This window comes from Stegastes partitus, unplaced genomic scaffold, assembly GCF_000690725.1.
Source record: "Stegastes partitus isolate 25-593 unplaced genomic scaffold, Stegastes_partitus-1.0.2 Scaffold166, whole genome shotgun sequence".
NCBI classification, from domain to species: domain Eukaryota; kingdom Metazoa; phylum Chordata; class Actinopteri; family Pomacentridae; genus Stegastes; species Stegastes partitus.
In genome coordinates this window covers 156,576-175,263 of record NW_007577897.1, presented here as the reverse complement: position 1 = coordinate 175,263, position 18,688 = coordinate 156,576, and the positions used below count along the sequence as shown (strand labels likewise).

At 41.0% G+C, this 18,688-nt stretch overlaps 1 protein-coding gene across 1 annotated transcript in view; it reads right to left on the bottom strand.

Annotated features, from left to right (window-relative positions):
* Positions 1 to 17,818, bottom strand: part of mmut (methylmalonyl CoA mutase) — a 20,029-nt gene extending 2,211 nt beyond the window's left edge. Inside the window, exons 1-11 of the mRNA XM_008279615.1 lie at positions 17,748 to 17,818; positions 16,030 to 16,462; positions 13,305 to 13,672; positions 13,035 to 13,192; positions 7,001 to 7,172; positions 6,578 to 6,826; positions 6,329 to 6,440; positions 3,187 to 3,302; positions 2,870 to 2,985; positions 1,587 to 1,718; positions 1,355 to 1,502 (exon numbers count right to left, since the gene is read on the bottom strand). Of these exons, the coding sequence (XP_008277837.1) occupies positions 1,355 to 1,502; positions 1,587 to 1,718; positions 2,870 to 2,985; positions 3,187 to 3,302; positions 6,329 to 6,440; positions 6,578 to 6,826; positions 7,001 to 7,172; positions 13,035 to 13,192; positions 13,305 to 13,672; positions 16,030 to 16,426 (1,968 nt within the window). The 5' untranslated portion in view covers positions 16,427 to 16,462; positions 17,748 to 17,818. The remainder of the gene's footprint in view (positions 1 to 1,354; positions 1,503 to 1,586; positions 1,719 to 2,869; positions 2,986 to 3,186; positions 3,303 to 6,328; positions 6,441 to 6,577; positions 6,827 to 7,000; positions 7,173 to 13,034; positions 13,193 to 13,304; positions 13,673 to 16,029; positions 16,463 to 17,747) is intronic.
* Positions 17,819 to 18,688: the final 870 nt, after the last annotated feature.

Here is an 18,688-nt window from a genome sequence, read left to right as displayed (position 1 = left end):
TCAGTGAGTGTGCTGGAGACTATATTTAAGTACACAGAGAGCTACAGCTGTCTTTAAGCTTTTTTTTTTTTTTTTTTCTCCATCAGGTCAGATTACGTTGTATTTTTTTAAGCCTGATCATTAAACAGAGAAGCATCCCGGTGAGGACACCCGGGATCTTTCTGTGTGGAGTTTGCATGTTCTCCCCGTGCAGCGTGGGTTCTCTCCGGGTTCTCCAGCTTCCTCACACAGTCTAAAAACATGCTGAGGTTAATTGGTGATTCTAAATTGTCCGTAGGTGTGAATGTGAGTGTGCTGGGATGGACTCCAGCCCCCCACGACCCTAGTGAGGATTAAGCGGTGTATATGGATGGATGGATGTTTGACCCAGGAAATGTGCTGCTGCTCTGTCTCAGATTTAGTTGCCATGATGTCTTTTATAATCATGAGATTTACTAAACCCACATCACCAGCTCTGTGCGTCTCCAAGCAGGAGCTGTTGAAGACGGCTGGCTTATTGGTTAGTATTACAAAGTGTGGAAATGTTTTAGCTGGACATAGTAAAACATCTCATCTGTAGGTGATCAGGGTTATGCGCTGGGTGAACGTTTGGTATTAATTCGTCCTGCTCCCGTTGCAGTCATTTCTCTTTTATGGTTTTTTTTTTTAAAAACTGCCGACGATCTCTCCTCTGACCCAACAGGAATAACTGCGGTGGTTATTCCTGTTGGGTCAGAGGTTATTAAATGCAACATTTTTTCTTTCGCTGCTTATCCCAACATTTCACGCATCAAACAATATTTTCTGGTATGCTTCAACCTCGCTGACTTTCAGTTTCATAAAAGTTCCTCTTCTTCGCCCTTTTTGCCACGATAATGATGACAGGTGAGGAAAAAATAAATCTTCATTTGCTTTATAAAAGATTTGGAGGCGTTTCTGAGGGCAACGTGCACGAGCACAGGGGTTAAACACAAGTGGGATTTATCAACACTGATGTATGTACGACCCCCGTACGTACATTTGATAAATACGGATTTTTTTTGTACGTACACACACTCTAAATTTCATGCGTACGACAGAATTTAGAACCTTTTCTACACACCGATGATATATAAGATCCCTGGTCTCCAAAAGTAAAAAGTATATTTTCAAGTCTATCCATGAACTTTTACCCTGGCTTTATCATTTTTGCAATATTGCATATTTTACAAGGACTGAACTCACCTGTTCAAATGCAAGTTAAGTATTTTTCTCAAGCAGTTTATATGGGCAGCTCTTGGTTAAAAGGTAGGTTCTGGGTAGAGTTCCTTCCCCCACATGAAGCCTGCTATGTACCACAGGTATAATGTAGTCAGTGTAGTTCCATTTCTCTCACCTGAAACAACGGCCCAATGTCTACATCAAAGCCGAGGTCGGCGAACCCTGTGGCGATGACTTTGGCTCCTCTGTCGTGGCCGTCCTGCCCCATCTTGGCCACCAGCAGTCGAGGATTCCTGCCTTCGTGCTTCTTAAAATCTGTAACTCTGTTGGTTTTGAGGAGGAAATAAATAAAATAACCGCATGTGTCAAGCAATCAGTCTACACATTTTGAAGCGGATTGTTTTTACCTGCTGTGGGCCACGGCGATCTCCTCATGCTCTCCAAACTCACTGCGGTAGGCGCCGCTCACCATCCTGGTGCTGGCCTTGTGTTCACCAAACACCTTCTTCATGGCGTCGGTTATTTCGCCAACGGAGCATCTAAAGAAAGGAGCAGAATCCTCAATATGTTTCCACAGTCTAGTCTAGAGCTAATTTCCTTGAATTTTCATGACAGTTTTTACATTTTTATTGCTCGACTGTCTGATATTTCACAACGTCTCTGATGCAGAGCGGGTAACAACACAGCAACAGATTAGTAGTTTTAAATGTAACTCAGCTATCGAACTGTAAACACTGAGCCACTTCAGTGAGAGTCTTCAGCGTTTCTTACAGAGACGGACTGAAGGTCGTAGGGCAGCATGGGGTGTTTAAGTGGTGATAGCTGACTGAGGGAGTTTTGATATGAGGCAGTAAATCCATGATCAGCATGTGGACTTCACATGATATGGTACAGTTTAGTTTAAAAAAAATAACAACTAACGCTGTCACATCCTTCTTGTCTTCAGGGTAGAAGTCCACATGAGTGTAGGCCTCACATACAGAGCGCAAAGTACATTTGATAACATTAGATACACCAAACACAACCTAATTTCACATGTGACCTGCTTGTCAAATCAATGATTATTTAATAACCCCGGGGGGCAAAAAAAAACTTCAGTGCAGATCAACTGGTCCTCGCGTTAAGTAAAACAAAAACACACTTGGGTATTCTAGCAGCTGCAAAAAGGCAACATACAGCGAGCTTAAATGACAAAATCTACGACCTTAGCTACAGGTGCACTTATGTGTGTCATCTTAAGACGCCTAATTCTGCAGCTATTGGAATAAAACTGGATTTGTCAGCAAAAAAAAACACATTGCTCCTCATGATTTGTTGTGACTGTGCTACAAACTGCCACATGACAGCCTCAGGTGTGAAGAAAGGCTGACCAGCAGTAGTTCAAGTTGGCCCCAAACAAAAGAGCTTTACAGAGAAATGCCGACGTGATCATGATACTGTTTGACGCATCCATGCAAGCTGCGGTCAGACGTTTTCACAGCGTCATAGGATCTCATACAAAGGGACATTATCTCGTAGCAGTTATATATATTTAAAAAAAATAAAAATAAAAAATTACACAAAGCAACGGGTCATCTGATACGTAACCTTGAGCTCATTTGTATTACGAGAACATCTTGGCAAAGAGATGATTCACTCTCAGAAACATGACGGCGATTAGAATACAGGCTTTAAATGAAGAGTTTTGGACCTGGCTCGTGCTGCCTCCACCGCCAGCGCTAACAGGTTGCCCTCCCTGGTTTGGGCACACTCCTCAATGGCTGCCAGGCACTTGTTTGCCACCTCAGGGTCACGAGTCTCCCTCACCTGAAACGAAAGGAGGCAACGTGACACAAACATATCATTTCAAGCTGTTATTTCCCCCCCTGCTGATTCAAATTAAACGATTTCTTGTTTTTCTTCTGCCCTATCTGCAACGCTAATCTTTCTGAAGATTTTATTTATTTTCTGTACACCGTTATCTTTCGGATGCCGTTCATTCGTCCGGAAATCAATTGCAACACTGACCTTTTTCAGTTTTTCAATCTGCTTCTGACGTACGACGGTGTTATCTATGGCCAGCACCTCCACAGTCTCCTCTTTTTCCAGACGGTACTTGTTCACCCCGACGATGACCTCCGATCCTGACAGCACAAAAGGATGAAACGGCATTCAGGCACAAGAGAAATACAAGCGGCGCTGTTCGAACAGAAATCCCCTTTAAGGCAGCACAACACAGAGATGGAGCAGATAAAGGAAAAAAAGAAAACAAACAGAAAAGCAATTAATGGCAGGCGCAGAATGTAGAAAGTACACTGAAAGAAGAAAAAAAAAAAAAATGCACTCGAGATTACAGGTCTGAGAAGCACTTTGGAGATGCAGCAAATTCCAGAGTACGACATGGTAGAAAGTATGAAAGATTGTTATCTTTAAGGAACATAGAGCTGATAGCAGCAACTTACCGACGAGCAAACATCCTCTCTGGCCTTATCTCAGCTTAGCAGCACACACCTAATCTATGTTGTAGTCTGTGTGTGGTTGCACATTTTTGGAAATAATTACAAAAAAATAGCCAAAAAAAAAAAAGATGGAAGCGTATAATTATATATATTTTCCCAAGATTCTAAATGTCTTTCCATTTTCACAAACCAATAATTATCTCTGTGTCTAACACGGTCAATCAGAATTCAAGATCCATCATAAGAGAAGGGGAAAAAAACAAGCCTGTCAGCAGAGATGTGCTGCCAAGGTGATATAGACAGCCAATGAATATCAATGAGAGCAGGCATCATGGGGATTATTGTGAAAAGCTACAGTCTGTGAGGGTTCCGCTCTGCCACGTAGGAGTCGTCTCGGGCTTTATGAGACGTAAGTAAAGGTAAATTGGAAAGAGAAAGGAAGCGGCGCCGACAACACCCTGACACACACATCTGCCACGACGACGCAGCAAAACACACACAACGCTGGAGTTCAGCCTGCTTGAGTCAATGAAGTCAAAAAGGCTCAACAAGCACATCCACGGGGACAAATGGAAGCAATGAGGGTTTTCTCAAGGTTCCTCCTACAGTCCAAACACACGCAGGTTAATTGTTGATTCGAAGCTGGCTGTAGTTGTGAGTGGTCTCTTTGTGTTGATCCTGTACTATCGTAGCTACAGCCTTGTTATGTTTGTGCCGTTTTGTTATGTGAACTTGTGACCATTGTGTGTGGAGATGACCTGTGCAGGCCCAGCTGTGGCTGAGAGCTCGCTCCAGGACACCAGCTGCCAGTCATCTCGGCTAATTCATCTGGAGCTAAAGACCTGCCCTCCGGCCCTTGTTCTCCCCGCCTCCGGTCATGTCTCATTGGACCACCGCCACTCCTCCTCCACCCCAGCAATCACCACACCTGACTATAAAAGCCACCACAACCTCTCAGTCAGGGCTGGCTGCTGGGGTTAAGAGTGAGCAGTCAGTCCTGGTGCCTCTCGTTCTGTGTCTTCTGAATTTGTGGACATGTAGCTTCTGTTGGCAGCTGCTAACTCAGTGGGGAGTTTTCGAGTGAGTCTCAGTGGAGACGATGACTCCTGTTAGCAGCTGCACAACTTCATGAGGAAGTTACTCGCGTCCTGTGTCTTCATATTCTGTGTTTTGAGGCACCAGTTTGTTTCTTTTGTTATGAGTGGATGTTGCTATTAGGTTTTGGCTGAAGAGTTTAGTTTCTTGGTTGCTAGCTTTGCAACTCTGTTAGCCTTCGTTTGGTTCTTTGATTTGTAGCAACATCCACCCTCTTCTTTTGTATTGTCACAGTTCATTTACATTACTGAGCTACAAATTGCTTCACCTGAACCATTTCCATCTGGTTTCTTGTTACATCCAGCTGACCCTAGAGGCTGGATCGTAACAAGCCCCCCAATGGACGGATTATTCTGCGTTTTACCACTCTGAGCTGCACAAAAAAAATCTATTCTATTTCAGTTATGCTTTATTAGAGTAACAATGTGAACGAGGTGTTTACCACTTCTAGTCAAAGTTTGAGGCTGATTGTGTTGTTTTGTGCATTTAAATCTTAAGGATGAGAGTGTTTTGTAACTATTGCATCTTTGTTTTGCTTTTGTTTTGGAGCATGCAGTGGTGGGGAGTGAAGATACGCCAGAATTAAATCTAAGGGAGACATATAGTAGCTGTATGTTGATAATATCCAATAATTTTATGCACATTTTGAATAAAACTTTAGAAAAAAGTCAATTCAAACAGCAAAATTTGAGAACGCCTCCCTAATTTAGCAACATAAGTTTTTTTTTTTTTGGATTGCTTTATTTATTTTTTTTTACTTATTCAAAAAGAGGTAAATGCATCCAAAGAGAGATGGACACACTCTTTCCAATAAAGTTCTGACATGGCGAACATTTAACTCATATGACTGATCAATACGTTTCTTGTTTTTTATTGTCTTCGTCTCCAGACAGCATGAGATGTGTTGAATACATGAAACTACAACTTTCCAGATTAAAAACAAGTCATGGCCAAACTTTTTGTTTGTTTCTTCTTCTCTCAGTTTTTTTTTGGCAGATTATTGGTTTTGTTTCCAGTTTTGTCTCTGGTTTCTTCTATTTTGTTCATTACAGTCGTGCATACTATACAACCAGCCTCTGATAACCCAGTCCAGCCGACCTTTATTTGCTTTAGTTTGCTTTGAAATACTAATTACAGAGACACTGCTACTGTGAGGCTACTTGTGATATTAAAGTTGTATAATTGGTCTGTCAATACACCTACAAACCCAAACTAATTAACTCCACACGGCACATGGCTATTGTTTAGTGGACAAAAGTGAATCTTTAACCTGATGTCATCTGTGCTTCAGAAAGCAGTTTTATGTGGCTCATTTAATAAGCAACTGCACAAAAACATTTGTTCCCGCAGCACCTTGACAGGTAAAAACTTGAACTCTACAAAGTATTCGGTCATATCAAGAAGTTTTAAACGGCAGAAACTAACTAAAGCAACATGGCAAAGAGAATTAGAACTAATTACGCCACGTTAAGTGAGAAATGTGACCTTTTTGAATAGGAACCTGCATTAACCTACACTTTTCATAGCAGTAAGTTAATAGATTTAAGTGCTAAAAGAAAGTGAAAAGGGTGAAAAGAGTAAAGCATGAGAGGCTTTAAGGCAATAAGAAAAAGTACCTGAATCAATGCGGGCTTGTCTACGCGCAGCACATTCTTCAATCTTAAGTTTTGGGATGCCCTCAGCCACAGCCCTGGCCATGCCCCCCATGTCCTCAATGTCTTTAATGAACTGTAAAAAGGACAAATTATTACTTAAAACTGGTTAAGTTCAGGTCAAAACTTGCACAAAGTAAAGAACAAACGATTAATGAACCCATTAATCTGATGAATGTGGACGGATGCTGCCTGTTTTGTCTCCTGACAAACCTTCAAAGCTGTGTTATAGACGTCGTCTGTGAGAGACTCCATCATGTGCGAGCCCCCCCAGGGATCGGCCACTTTGGGGATGCCCGACTCCTCCTGGATGATGATCTGGGTGTTCCTGGCGATGCGGGCGCTCTTCACCGTTGGCAAACCCAGAGCTTCGTCGAAGGAGTTGGTGTGCAGCGACTGGGTCCCTCCGAACACGGCCGCCATGCCTTCGATCACTGTGCGGATCACGTTGTTGTACGGATCCTACGAGGGATCACGTGGTGAAGCTTCGATTAATACTCAGGCATTGTTTCAGGAGTTACAAATACAGAGTTTGACAGTTCAGTTACTCTGACTGGTTCAGATTTCTGGATGTCAAACTTCGTTAATTTGTCTCTACACATTCCAAGAACTTAGAGTACAATGGTTTGTGTTTACCTGTTCAGTGAGAGACCAGCCTGAAGTCTGGCAGTGTGTGCGCAGGAGGAGAGACTTGGCATTCTTGGGCTGGAAATTCTCTTTAATGAGTGTGGCCCATAACCTCCTGGCCGCCCTCAGCTTGGCAATTTCCATGTAGAAATTCATCCCGATGCCCCAGAAGAACGACAGCCTGAGAAGACGCACAAGGAGTTAAAATGGACGGACATGAAAGTGACACCAATACACACAGTTTACTATTTTCTATAGTTACACTCACCGAACATCCTGATAAACTGCTTTCCAATTTCAGAATATAATATAATAACACATAATATAATGATGCCTGCCTGCCTGAACTGTCTCAGTATGACATTTATTAAACATACTGCAGCGACAGCGCCTCATTGGCTGTGCTGATATATCAACTGATATGCGCACACTGCACGTATATTAACATCAGTGCACTCAGCTGCTAAATGACATTATATTGGAGAAATGCCCAAATTTATTTCGGAACTGATTTTTTTTATAAACCAGAAAGCACTGGAAAGTTTATTATTTAAATGCTAAATATACCCTCTGTTCATGTCATGGTCCTTAAAAACAAAAATTGAATTGAAGTTTTTAAATGTTAACACATTTCTAAAGTCAATGACTTGGCCAGTATGCGGTAGGTTAAGATATGCTGCTGTTGCACAGTCAAGACAGACTGAGTGTCGTTTGATTTCCATGGTCTTCATCGTTTTACGTCTAAAGGTAAATATGAAATACCGCTAATAGTGAGGACACCTGGTATACAACCCCAGCTAGGAAAAAGTGGGGACAGAATGGTAAACGGTATTTGTAAATCTCAGGTCTGCACTTCAAACAAAGAGGGAATGGGGTGAATTTAGGACTAGCAATGAGATTTTAAAAAAATATGAATAATGATGTCAGCAGGGGACTGTGATCATGATTTGGTACAAAAGCAGTATAAAGAAAAGGCCTCGGTCTGTAGGAACAAAGACGGGCCAAGCATTTCAAGGCAAATGCATTAAAAGAAAAAAAAAAATCAGAAAAACTTTTAAAACAATGTTGCTCAAAGAAGACAGGAAAGGATGAGGATATTTCAGCCCCTCTGGTGCATACATGATCAAAAGATTCAAGCAACCCGCAGGAATGTCTGTGCATGAAGAGCAAATCTGAGCTGAATACCTGTGATCTCTGATCACTCCGACTGCAAGAACCGTCATCTATCTGTGAGTGGTGTACGCACATGGGCTCAGGATTACTCTGGGAAACTTTTATCAAATATCGTAACATGCAGTTGCACCTACAACGGCCAGCGAAAACTATTCTGTGTAAAAAGGAAGCCTTGTTTCATGAGAAGGTCTCTCTGATGGACACAGTTAAATCAACATCACACCAGTTTTTTAAAAGAAACAGGCACAAAGCACTCCAGACCAAAAAAGAACCATGCAGACTGTCCAAAAGCTAGGCTCTGTCTTGGCATAAGGTTGTGCCAGTGTCCTTGGCAGCTGTCACTTCTTTGGCGACACCACTAATGTTCAAAGAGACTTTGGGGCAACATGTGCTGCTTTCAAGGCGACATCTTTTCCAAGGATGCTGCATTCTACGCACATTACAAAGCCAAGGCTGTGTTGGAAGAGGATGCTGGACTGGCCCATCTGCAGTCCAGACTTGTCCCAACGAGAGAGCGTGAAGTGCATTTTAAAGACGTACCGCTGCACACCTTCAGACTTCAATGTAGAAAGAATAGGGGGGATATTAAAAACACTTAATTAGTTGTTGTCTTGTGTTTAAGCAACATTACAAAGTGGTAAATAGTTTGCTGTCCAAACATTTTTTTTGAAATATGTAGCAAGAATTCAGATTGAATAAAAACTATACCAAATATTGTGCTGTTGTATTGTTTTCAATGACCTACAGGTCATTTTCAATCCCAACTTTTTCTGATTTTCAGTTGAAATACGTGCCCTTCTAGAGGAATGATAGAAACTAACAACCATTGCCCCTTTCTGTACTACAGAACCTCTTAAAAAATCCAACATGACAGTGCATGGGAAGTCTACCAAAGAGGCATTAAAAAGGCAAATAAACAGTGAAGAACCGCAAAGGCAAATGTTGGTCGTGAGTCAAGAAATCTGGGCAGTCGTCTGTAACGACAGATAATAGGTCGGTGTGGAAAACCTTCCTGTTCACACGACTGAGTGACATCTATGTAATGACTCAGAGCATCTGTCTGAAAGGTCTGTGCTTGACGTCACCACACGGAGAAGGGTCAGGACGGACAGGGCTCTGAGGATGTTCCTGAAAATTGGATGCACATGTAACTCCGCTATTACCTGGGTAATTGAAAAGGCAGCAGAAAATAGTTGGGGGACACTTGGAGAGGAGATAATGGAGGTGCAACGCAGGTTACGGGAATTGAACAGGGGATGAGGTTTGTGCAGCGGTGGAGTTCTATTATTGACTGAAGAGTCGAACTGATTTGTACACCGGCTATGGCGACCATTTGCTTTACCTTAAAAGCCACTGAGGAGCAGCTCTTTTGGGATTTTGAAAAGCAGCATACCGAAGTTGTTCAAATTCACATCATCTCACACACTGTGCAGAAAATCATCAAAACACTGTATTCTTGGTCACAAATCTACAACATGTGGACCTGATCTTCTTTGACTTCCTTAAATGCAACATGCAATTGCCCAAAAAAGAGAAAATCCACTCGGTTGTGAGAGGGGAAACAAAAAACACAAATTTCTCCATATAACATCGACACTGTTGGCTCTTTTGAGAGGCACACATTTGATTCTATTTTAAAATAGCACCTATTAATAAAGCTACGTGACTAATGGCACAAGGAAAATTAGCTTTTATATATTAATTTATTCAATAAAAATATCTTTCTCCTCAAAAAATGTAAGTTCAGTTGCCCTCAGGAGCGAGTGTTGCAGCTTTTAGCAGGAATAACTTGTGTTTGGTGTAATTGTCCACCAGTGTTGAACACTTTTGCATCCAACACTCCTTCAGATGCGAGATGTTTGAGGGCTTTCGGGTCCTCCAACAACATTTCAGTGTGATTCAAATCTGGGGCATTGACAACAATACTCCGCAACCCTCCATTTCCTGAGCAATTCCTTTGGTGGGTTTTCTAGTGCTGTGTGGATCATTATCCCATTGAAAAGTCCTCTTCTGGTACATCTTAACTTCCAGACCGATGGCCTGTCATTATCGTTAGGCACTCGTTGGTACGAGGCAGAACTGATTGTGAATTCGCTGACTGCAACCTGCTCAGTGTCTGATTGAAATATTTCTACCAACATCGTCCACCACAGGTTCTTCTCCTAAAAAGCTGATCAACCTTTCTACTATTACTGTTGTCAGACTTTACCTTCGATTTGTCTGTTCAGAGTACGTCTTTCCATGTATGTCTACTGCAACTGTAGTTTTGTTCAAGTGTTCTGTTTGGACAGCAATGTTGTGGTTTTTTACTCAACATGCCTTCTATGCATTACAAATTTGTACAATGTCTTAATGATTGTAGAAGCAGCACTTTGAAGGCAACAGCTGCAGAGTTACCAGCAGATCTTGTTATGAAATCTTCTGAAGGTTAGATCTTGGGCTGAATCTGATGGGGCAGCCAATCCTGGACATATTGGTAATCATAAAAGGTTTATATCTGAAATCCTTTTGCCAGACTCATAGGCCTCCACAGTCTTCATTCTGAAGGTGTTGAAAAGCTCTTTGGATCTCGGAATGACGACAACACACACTTCAACAGCAAAGAGAACAGCAAAGCCTGGATGTCAGAGGTTTAACTAAAGATGTTGTAGTCACTGGCACCTAATCTGGAATACATGATTTTAAGATTTGATAAATGTAGGGGGGTACTTTTTCCATTTGATTATTCTGTTTATTCATTCAAATTTTCCATGTTCTTTGTTTGAGTGTACCACTGTTATCTGTCTGTAGTGTTTCAAAGAGGATCAAATGTTCAAATATGTCTAAAAACCCACATTTCCAAGGAATGTATCGTAACAAGTGGACGAAACCAAACAGAATCCCATGTAAAAGATGCATTCTGGGTAATACTAAGAATCTAATTCACAACTTTGTTCATTTTCCTGAAGAAGCAAGTAATAGTTGTGCTCAGGGGTAAATATTTGTATATATATGGTTCGATTTGTATAGAAGCCTTTCCATTTAATATCATGCTAGTTCAGTCTTAGCAATTTGCTGGTTTGACAGTCAAATGTGGCCGTCATTATGCATTAATCAAACATCGAACATGCTGCGTCAGTAGCATATTAATAAAAGGCTATATAGGGCTACTGTATAACATGTGGGAGTACTGACTCCCTCTCGGGACTTTCATTTAGTGCTTGAGTGAAACACTGAAGTGGGTATTTATTGACTGAATGCACAAGCTCCTGCTGTCTAACATAAGCCCACATGTCGTTACGCAGGTGATGTTGCTGCTCATTAACTTCAATGTACGAGGGAGGAAAAAAAAAAAGCTTCTGTAGTCGGTGTGGAGCGGATGAACAAAAAAAAATAAAATCACACTTCTGTAAAATAAATAAATAAATAAATAAAGGTGTAAAGTGAATGTACTTACTGTCAGATTCAAGCACTACTAGTGACACTGAGGGCGCTAAAAGCTGAGTCGCATGTCAGGTACAGGTGTCACGGCTGACATCTCGTATCTCTTGAGTTTAAGCTTGTTTTTAGCTGCAGTTTTACACACAATCGCCCCCGAAAGGATCAGTTTGTATTCAGCACTACTTGTTTCATTTGTGGACAACTTGGGAAACGTTGATGGCAACACTGCAGGGCTGCTGTGAGGTAAAGGATGTTTCCCCCCCGACAATCCTTTGACGTGACATTAGTGTAGTGAAGGTCCACAGTGGAATGAATTAAAGCTGCTGGTTGCAGCCCGAAGCAGAAACAAGTGCAAAAGTGGATGGGGGAAGTCACTGAGCAGTAATATAACATTAGTTAGCTAGAGGATAGGATGAGGTTCCCCTCGGTGGGACAGGTCTGAGCAAATGCACCAAAACGAACAATTACTAAGTAAAAACCAAGCAGCAACCTCTAAGGCGGAACAATAAAGCCAGTGTGGAAGTGTTGAAACTGCAGTTCCTCAAACGGCCACATGAGGCAGGCTCAACAGGGAGGTGATCTTCATAAACCCCATGTTAAAATGTCCAACTTAACAGCAGAAATGAATTTGTTTACAACCTGGTACAAAAAGCGTGATGGTCTCTGTTGCAAATTTCTGTCTTTATATCAACTGTAGAGGGCACTCATTTTTATACAACTCCCCTACTTAAATTGTATTAAGGTTTAAAGGTATGCAAAACTAATGGCACGGTCACCTTTGGGAGCAGGTAGGTGATGTCATAAGACGGTCCATCACCAACAGATGTTTGCATGGCCTGCCTCAGGTCCACTCACACTACACCTTCTTGCTAATTTTTGGATTAGCCAGGAGTTAGCCGGAGTCAGGCGACAACCTGAGCCAACACACCAACTTTCAAAACTGCTTTTCAGGAAACCTATGGGTGGCATCCATCTTTTCTCCATCTTTATGTACCGTCAGTGGCAAAATCTAACATAAACACTGGTCAATGTGTCTAACAAATTAAAAAATGATTGTAGTTTCACAGACTTACATTCAGGAGTGGCAGCTGAAGCAGGTAGACACAACACCTCTGATTTAAGAGAGTTTTAAAAAATAGTCTAAACTGTATGACTTAAATAAGTTCCAAACAGTTCTGTTGACTTTATGTAAGCATTCACCTGACAAGGTGCAGAATGACTTAAAACAGAAGATGTTGTATCCCATCGCAAATTTGGTTGAAATGTCAATATCAGCACAATCACTGATGTGTTTCATCACAGTCATAGCATTTAGTTAGAGCTCCATAAACATGTTTAAATGTGCAATACATCTTTCTAAATGTTATTTATTGTCAGAACTACTAATGTGCAGATCAAACCTGGTCTCCTCTGCACTTACCGACACTTCATAACAAGTTCATATTTGTACCTTGGGGCGAACTCATCGATGGTCAAACCAGCTTTCAGGCCAGTGCGGCAGTACTCCAGGCCGTTCGCGATGGTGTAGGCTACTTCCAAGATGGCATCAGCTCCAGCCTCCTGGAGATGGTAGCCACTGATGGATATGGAGTTGAACTTAGGCATGTGCTGTGAACCGGGTAAAGGGAGGAAATCACTTCAGTTGTAGTTGTATTAATATTCTGTAATGTAGAGTAAGCACCATAAGTGAAAAGGTTTTGGTTAACCTTGTGGTACATACCTTGGAGGTATACGCAAAGATGTCTGCGATGGCGTGCATGGAAGGTTCTGGAGGGAAAATATAGGTGTTGCGTACCATAAACTCCTTCAAAATATCGTTCTGGATTGTGCCGGTCAGTTTGGCTTTGGACACGCCCTGCTCCTCTCCGGTCACGATGAACATGGCCAACACGGGGATAACTGCTCCGTTCATTGTCATTGAAACCGACATCTTCTCCAGCGGGATTCCATCAAAGAGCATCTTCATGTCCTCCACCGTGTCTATCGCCACTCCAGCCATGCCCACGTCTCCGTGGACTCTGGGGTTGTCCGAGTCGTAGCCGCGGTGCGTCGGGAGGTCAAAGGCCACAGAGAGACCCTGCTGTCCAGCTGTAATGAGAGAGCCAAAGAGGTAGCGGATGAAGGAGATGAAGCCAAGTGAGGAGAGGTCATAGGTGCACAGTCACAGAGTACTGCAGAGCGAGTGTGGCCAGTTTCAATATAGTAACCATAAGGGTGATGTGACACCGATGAAGGGGTCAGCGATTAACAGAGGGAGACTTCAGCAAAGACTGCGCTGCTTCCAGTCACTAGCTAACCACAAGACCACGATCTTGGAAGCCCCCACTGGAACAACACTATATTGTAAACTCTGACATATAAAAGGACCTTTATGTTCTCTTTTTGTTGACTATGAGCAAAGGTCAACACGTCGCAATTACTTATTAAAGCATTAGCAAACTAGTGTTTCTCCAGTAATCTCATTTGTTGCATTTCAGCCTTGATCATGCAATAAAGAAAGGGCAAATTTACTAGAATGAAATTAATGTATATTTAAATACTCAGCCTTTCTGGTTAACCCTGGCAAGCTGTAATGATCCTCCAAAAAGTTTAAACTTCTCATGCAGCTTCTGCACATGCTCAAACGTACAAAATCTACATGGCATACATATGAACCTACAATATCACAGTTCTTTTAGTCTTTTAATCCTCTTTAAATTGAGTTTTTATTTATTCTGTATAACTCAAAGTGTACTTTCTAGTATGTTAATAAAGAGGTCGAGAATTTCAAAGTTTTTTTTCAATTAAGTCTATCTTTTAAAGCTAAAGGGAAAAAGATCACACAGTTTTGTCTCTAAGGTTTTTTTCCGAATAAGAAAAGTTCCTTCATGTTTTCGTCACCTCTAGACTCAATTCAGTCACACATTTTACTCCAGCATCAGCACAGGAAAACATTTACAGGCTTCAATTATTGGAAAATGATGCTGCTCAGCATTTATCTTGCTCCAGGATAAGTGGCCACATTATGTCTGTTTGCGTTGGCCTTTACTTGTTACCAGATAGTTGCAGAATTCATTTTAGGATTTTTATTGCTTGTTTTTAAAGCCTTACATGCCACCAAGTTGCATTTGTAATCTTTTAACTCTTTATGAGCCTTACTGCTGTTTGAGATACTCCAACAGGAACCTTCTGACTATTGCTGAATGCCGCCTTGTGAGCAGACACGACAGGGCCATTGCTGATTTTTCCCATTAGCTGTGGAATTCCCTCCCGGAGGATCTCGGCTTGGCAATGAATCATCTTCCTTCATACCATAACTGAAAACTGTCTTTGTCATTTTTGTGGTTATTTTAAGCAGGTTCTTTATAATTTACTGCTAGTCTGTGTGGCATTTTATCTATCGTCACTTCTTTTTCCCCCTTGGATATTAATGTCTGCTTTGTGCAGCACTTTGTAGTACAAAGGTGCAATATGAGTAAAGTTATTATAGTATAATATTCCTTTTTACTGTGAGTTTGGCTCAAGCGTAAAGTGGGAAAGAAAAGAAAAGAAGTCTGAGGAAGAGCATTTTGCTCGAAACGTCACGCCAATAAATTGTATAAGGGAGCCTGTTTTTGGTGTGCGGATCGTTCTTCTTTTCTTTTCTCATTTTTGACATTTTGTGATCCAGCACCCAACCCAGTGGGCCTCGGGGATGTGTGTGCTTTTCCTTCATTAGACTCAAGTGTAAAGTGGCGCACAATTTCTCTCAAATTTGCACCGACACAGAGTGACTAACTGTATGTGAACAATCACATCACTGACTAAAACTGCCGGGTCAGAGGGAGATCTAACAGCCAGATAAAGATGGCTTCACTTTTTAGAGCTTTCATGTGTTGCTCAACGCGATGTTCAGAAGTAAACAAAAAGGCAATTCTGTCTTTATAAGATAACAGATCTAGAGTGGTGGAGACACTGGTGAAACTGATGATGTCCTTGTGGGTTTTTTAATCTCAAATCATCAGGAATCTTCTGCTCAATCGTCTCTGATTTGCTTGGAACATTTCATAAATATCTACAGACATTTAAAATGCTATCTGTGAAATTTAAATTGATATAGCAAGTACTTTTCAAGATTTTATTTTATTTTATTTTCTTTGCCAGTCTACTCCCTTTCAGCACATTGTTTTGCACATGAAACTCTGTGGCTATGTTTGGATGACATCATCATCATTAAATCCCAAGATTTTCGATTCTATTTTCAATAAACATTTCATTGGAAAGTATTTACTATATCAGACTAAAAATTCACAACTATCTTTATAAATATCTATATTTAATGCTTTAAAAATTTCAGGAAAATCAGAGTTCGTTGAGCAGAAAATGTTCTAAGAATGTGATTATTTGAGATGGTATTTGTGTGTCTTATTCTAAGTTCACTTGTAGTGTGAGATAAAACTGTAAATGAACACGACAACAAAATCTACCTTTAATGTTGTCTTTATAGAACTTGTTGCTCTCCTCCACAGTGCTGAAGCCGGCGTACTGCCTGATAGTCCACGGTCTGTACGTGTACATGGTGGGGTAGGGCCCTCTAGTGTAGGGAAACACTCCTGGCAGTTCATCAGCACTCTTTGCTGTGTCTGCTCTGGTGTACACGGGCTTGATGTTGATTCCCTCAGGCGTGCGCCAGATCAGATCTTCTGGGTTCTTCCCCTTGAGCTGCTTCTTAGCCAGGCTGGCCCACTCGGAATGCAGCTCCACCTGGTCCTGACACGACACTGAAGTGTGGATCAGAGATCGGCGTGTGTGTGATGAGGAAACGGAAGCTCTAATGAGGCGCCCGGCAGCCATCGCTGCACATGCCCTCTGTGCAGTCAGCATGCTTACTGCTGGACCAGTCAGACACACATGGAGAACCTGGAGGCACAAATATGAGGTGGTGAAAATAGGTTGGAGGGTGTTAGTTTGTCACTGAGTGATTCTTTTTTTCTCTCCCCTCTACCTTCATCCTAACTAGTCGAGGTAGACCGCTGCCCTCCCTGAGCCTGATTCTGATAGAGGTCTCTTCTTTCTTTCTCTCCACTGTTACCAAGGCGCTCGCTCATAGAAAATCTTTGGATTTGCTCCAGTTTCCCTTTATCATGTTGTGGGGTCTTATTATTCTGTTGGAGAACACTTTGGGCAAAGTAGTGTTATTTTATATGTTTAACAGAATGAAAAGTGATTTGACTTCACTTCAAAAGACCTCCATCTGCGAGAAATTAATATAATTTAAGCAGCATTTTTTTAAAAAGAGAAATTATCCACTGCTACTATGTAACTACTCGCCAGTGGGACTGAATGAATGTGCAAATCTAGTGATTATTTTAACAGATATTGCAATATGAGTCACAATTGGAGAGCAAATGTTCATTTTTTCCATTTCTATAGGGCTGTACAAAATATATAAACATGATGATTATTTTTGCTGCAGTTTGTACCAAACAAGCATGTTCACTTGTGTTTAGAGAACACCATTTCAAGGCCTGCTATTTGGATACTACACTTGTCCATACTGTAAATTCAGTAATATTTAGAGTAAGTGCTCATAACTTTTCTACAGATTATTTCTGTGAATAATTATCATAGGAATGAGAGGTCATGTGATGTGTCAAACTCCTTGGCAGAAATAAAAACAAAACACAGTGGGGCTGTCAGTGCTAACAACTTTACCTAGTGTCATTCATTAATACTGCAAAAGTAATTTACTGCTCAACTAATTAGACATGGTGAATACAATCCGAGTTTGGTCATGTTTAACATTATTTGACCACTGTGTGTGTTAACGTATAATCTCACCTGTTTAATGACGTTTATGAAACTAGACAAGGAAAATGCTAGCTAGGTTTAGCATGACAGGTGACCGACTTTCTAATATACAAATACAAGAGCACTTCTCATTGAATCACAGCTGCATGAGGTGATCAAATCGCTACAAGTGACTTTAAGTTAGTGACAATTTCACCAATGTACGGTTAAAAGACAAAACGTGCAAAATTTAGCTTGCTAAACACTTAGCAACTTAGCTAACTGCTGATGTTTAATAGCGGCAACCGGTAGCCTTAACGGCAAAAAACGAAACGGTGTTCGTTACGTGACACATTAAGCAGTCGTGTAAGTTTCACAGCACGTATTTTGGTATGTTTTATGACAAATTTCTGACCTTGTCGTTTGTTGTGTTCTTTCAGGTTGATAGCAGGCGTGTGGCCGAACAGCCAATGAGGTTTCATAACATTGAGAATCAGCCAATCAGCTGCGAGAATGAAACAGGGTGACCTTTAACCTACGATACCGGAAGTAAATACTGCCTCCAAGATTGTTGAGCGTCGTAGAGATCAACAACTCTTCTTCGTCATATGTTGAACAACCACTGATCAGTGGTGCAGAAAAGTTACTCTACATGTAGGAAACTACTGATATTGCACAGCTCCTTGTATTTGTAGAAAAAAAATATTATTATACGCTTACTTTTATATATTTAATATTCATATTGTAACAAAAAAATATCTATTAATTCATTTTTCCAGCAAATCATTAGAGACCAACTCATATCCAGTCTGATAAGCTTTTTTTTTCTGTACTCCTAAATTATTTTGACATCTATAAAGGTTTCCTAAGTTATGATTTTTCAAATTGTTGATGAAGCTCATGCATTACATTATGCTTTTTAATGACAATTAGACCTGATCTTTGAATAGCTACAACATCAGTGTGAACATTTTCTGTTAGAAGTAGCTCCTGACAGAAAAGTAGTACTGTTACTCAATGTAGCTGCATTTTAATTATTGTGTTTGTAGCCCTCTGGCTTCACTGTGAGCTGTTTGGGGCCACTGCCACTAAAACATGCACATAAATATTAGAATTTACAATTAACTATATTGAATGGCTTTTTGGTCACTATATATGTATTACTATACTTCTGATACTTGTTTATATATTTTCATAGTCCTATATTTACATTATACTTATTTGCCTACTTTAACAAATTGATTTTAAGGTTATTGATCACATCTGAAGCTTGTCAGGGTCTGGCCTCAAGTTATACACCAGAAATTCTGACCCCACATGAGCCAGTTCAGCCTTCAGTGCTTGCCCTTGTGACTA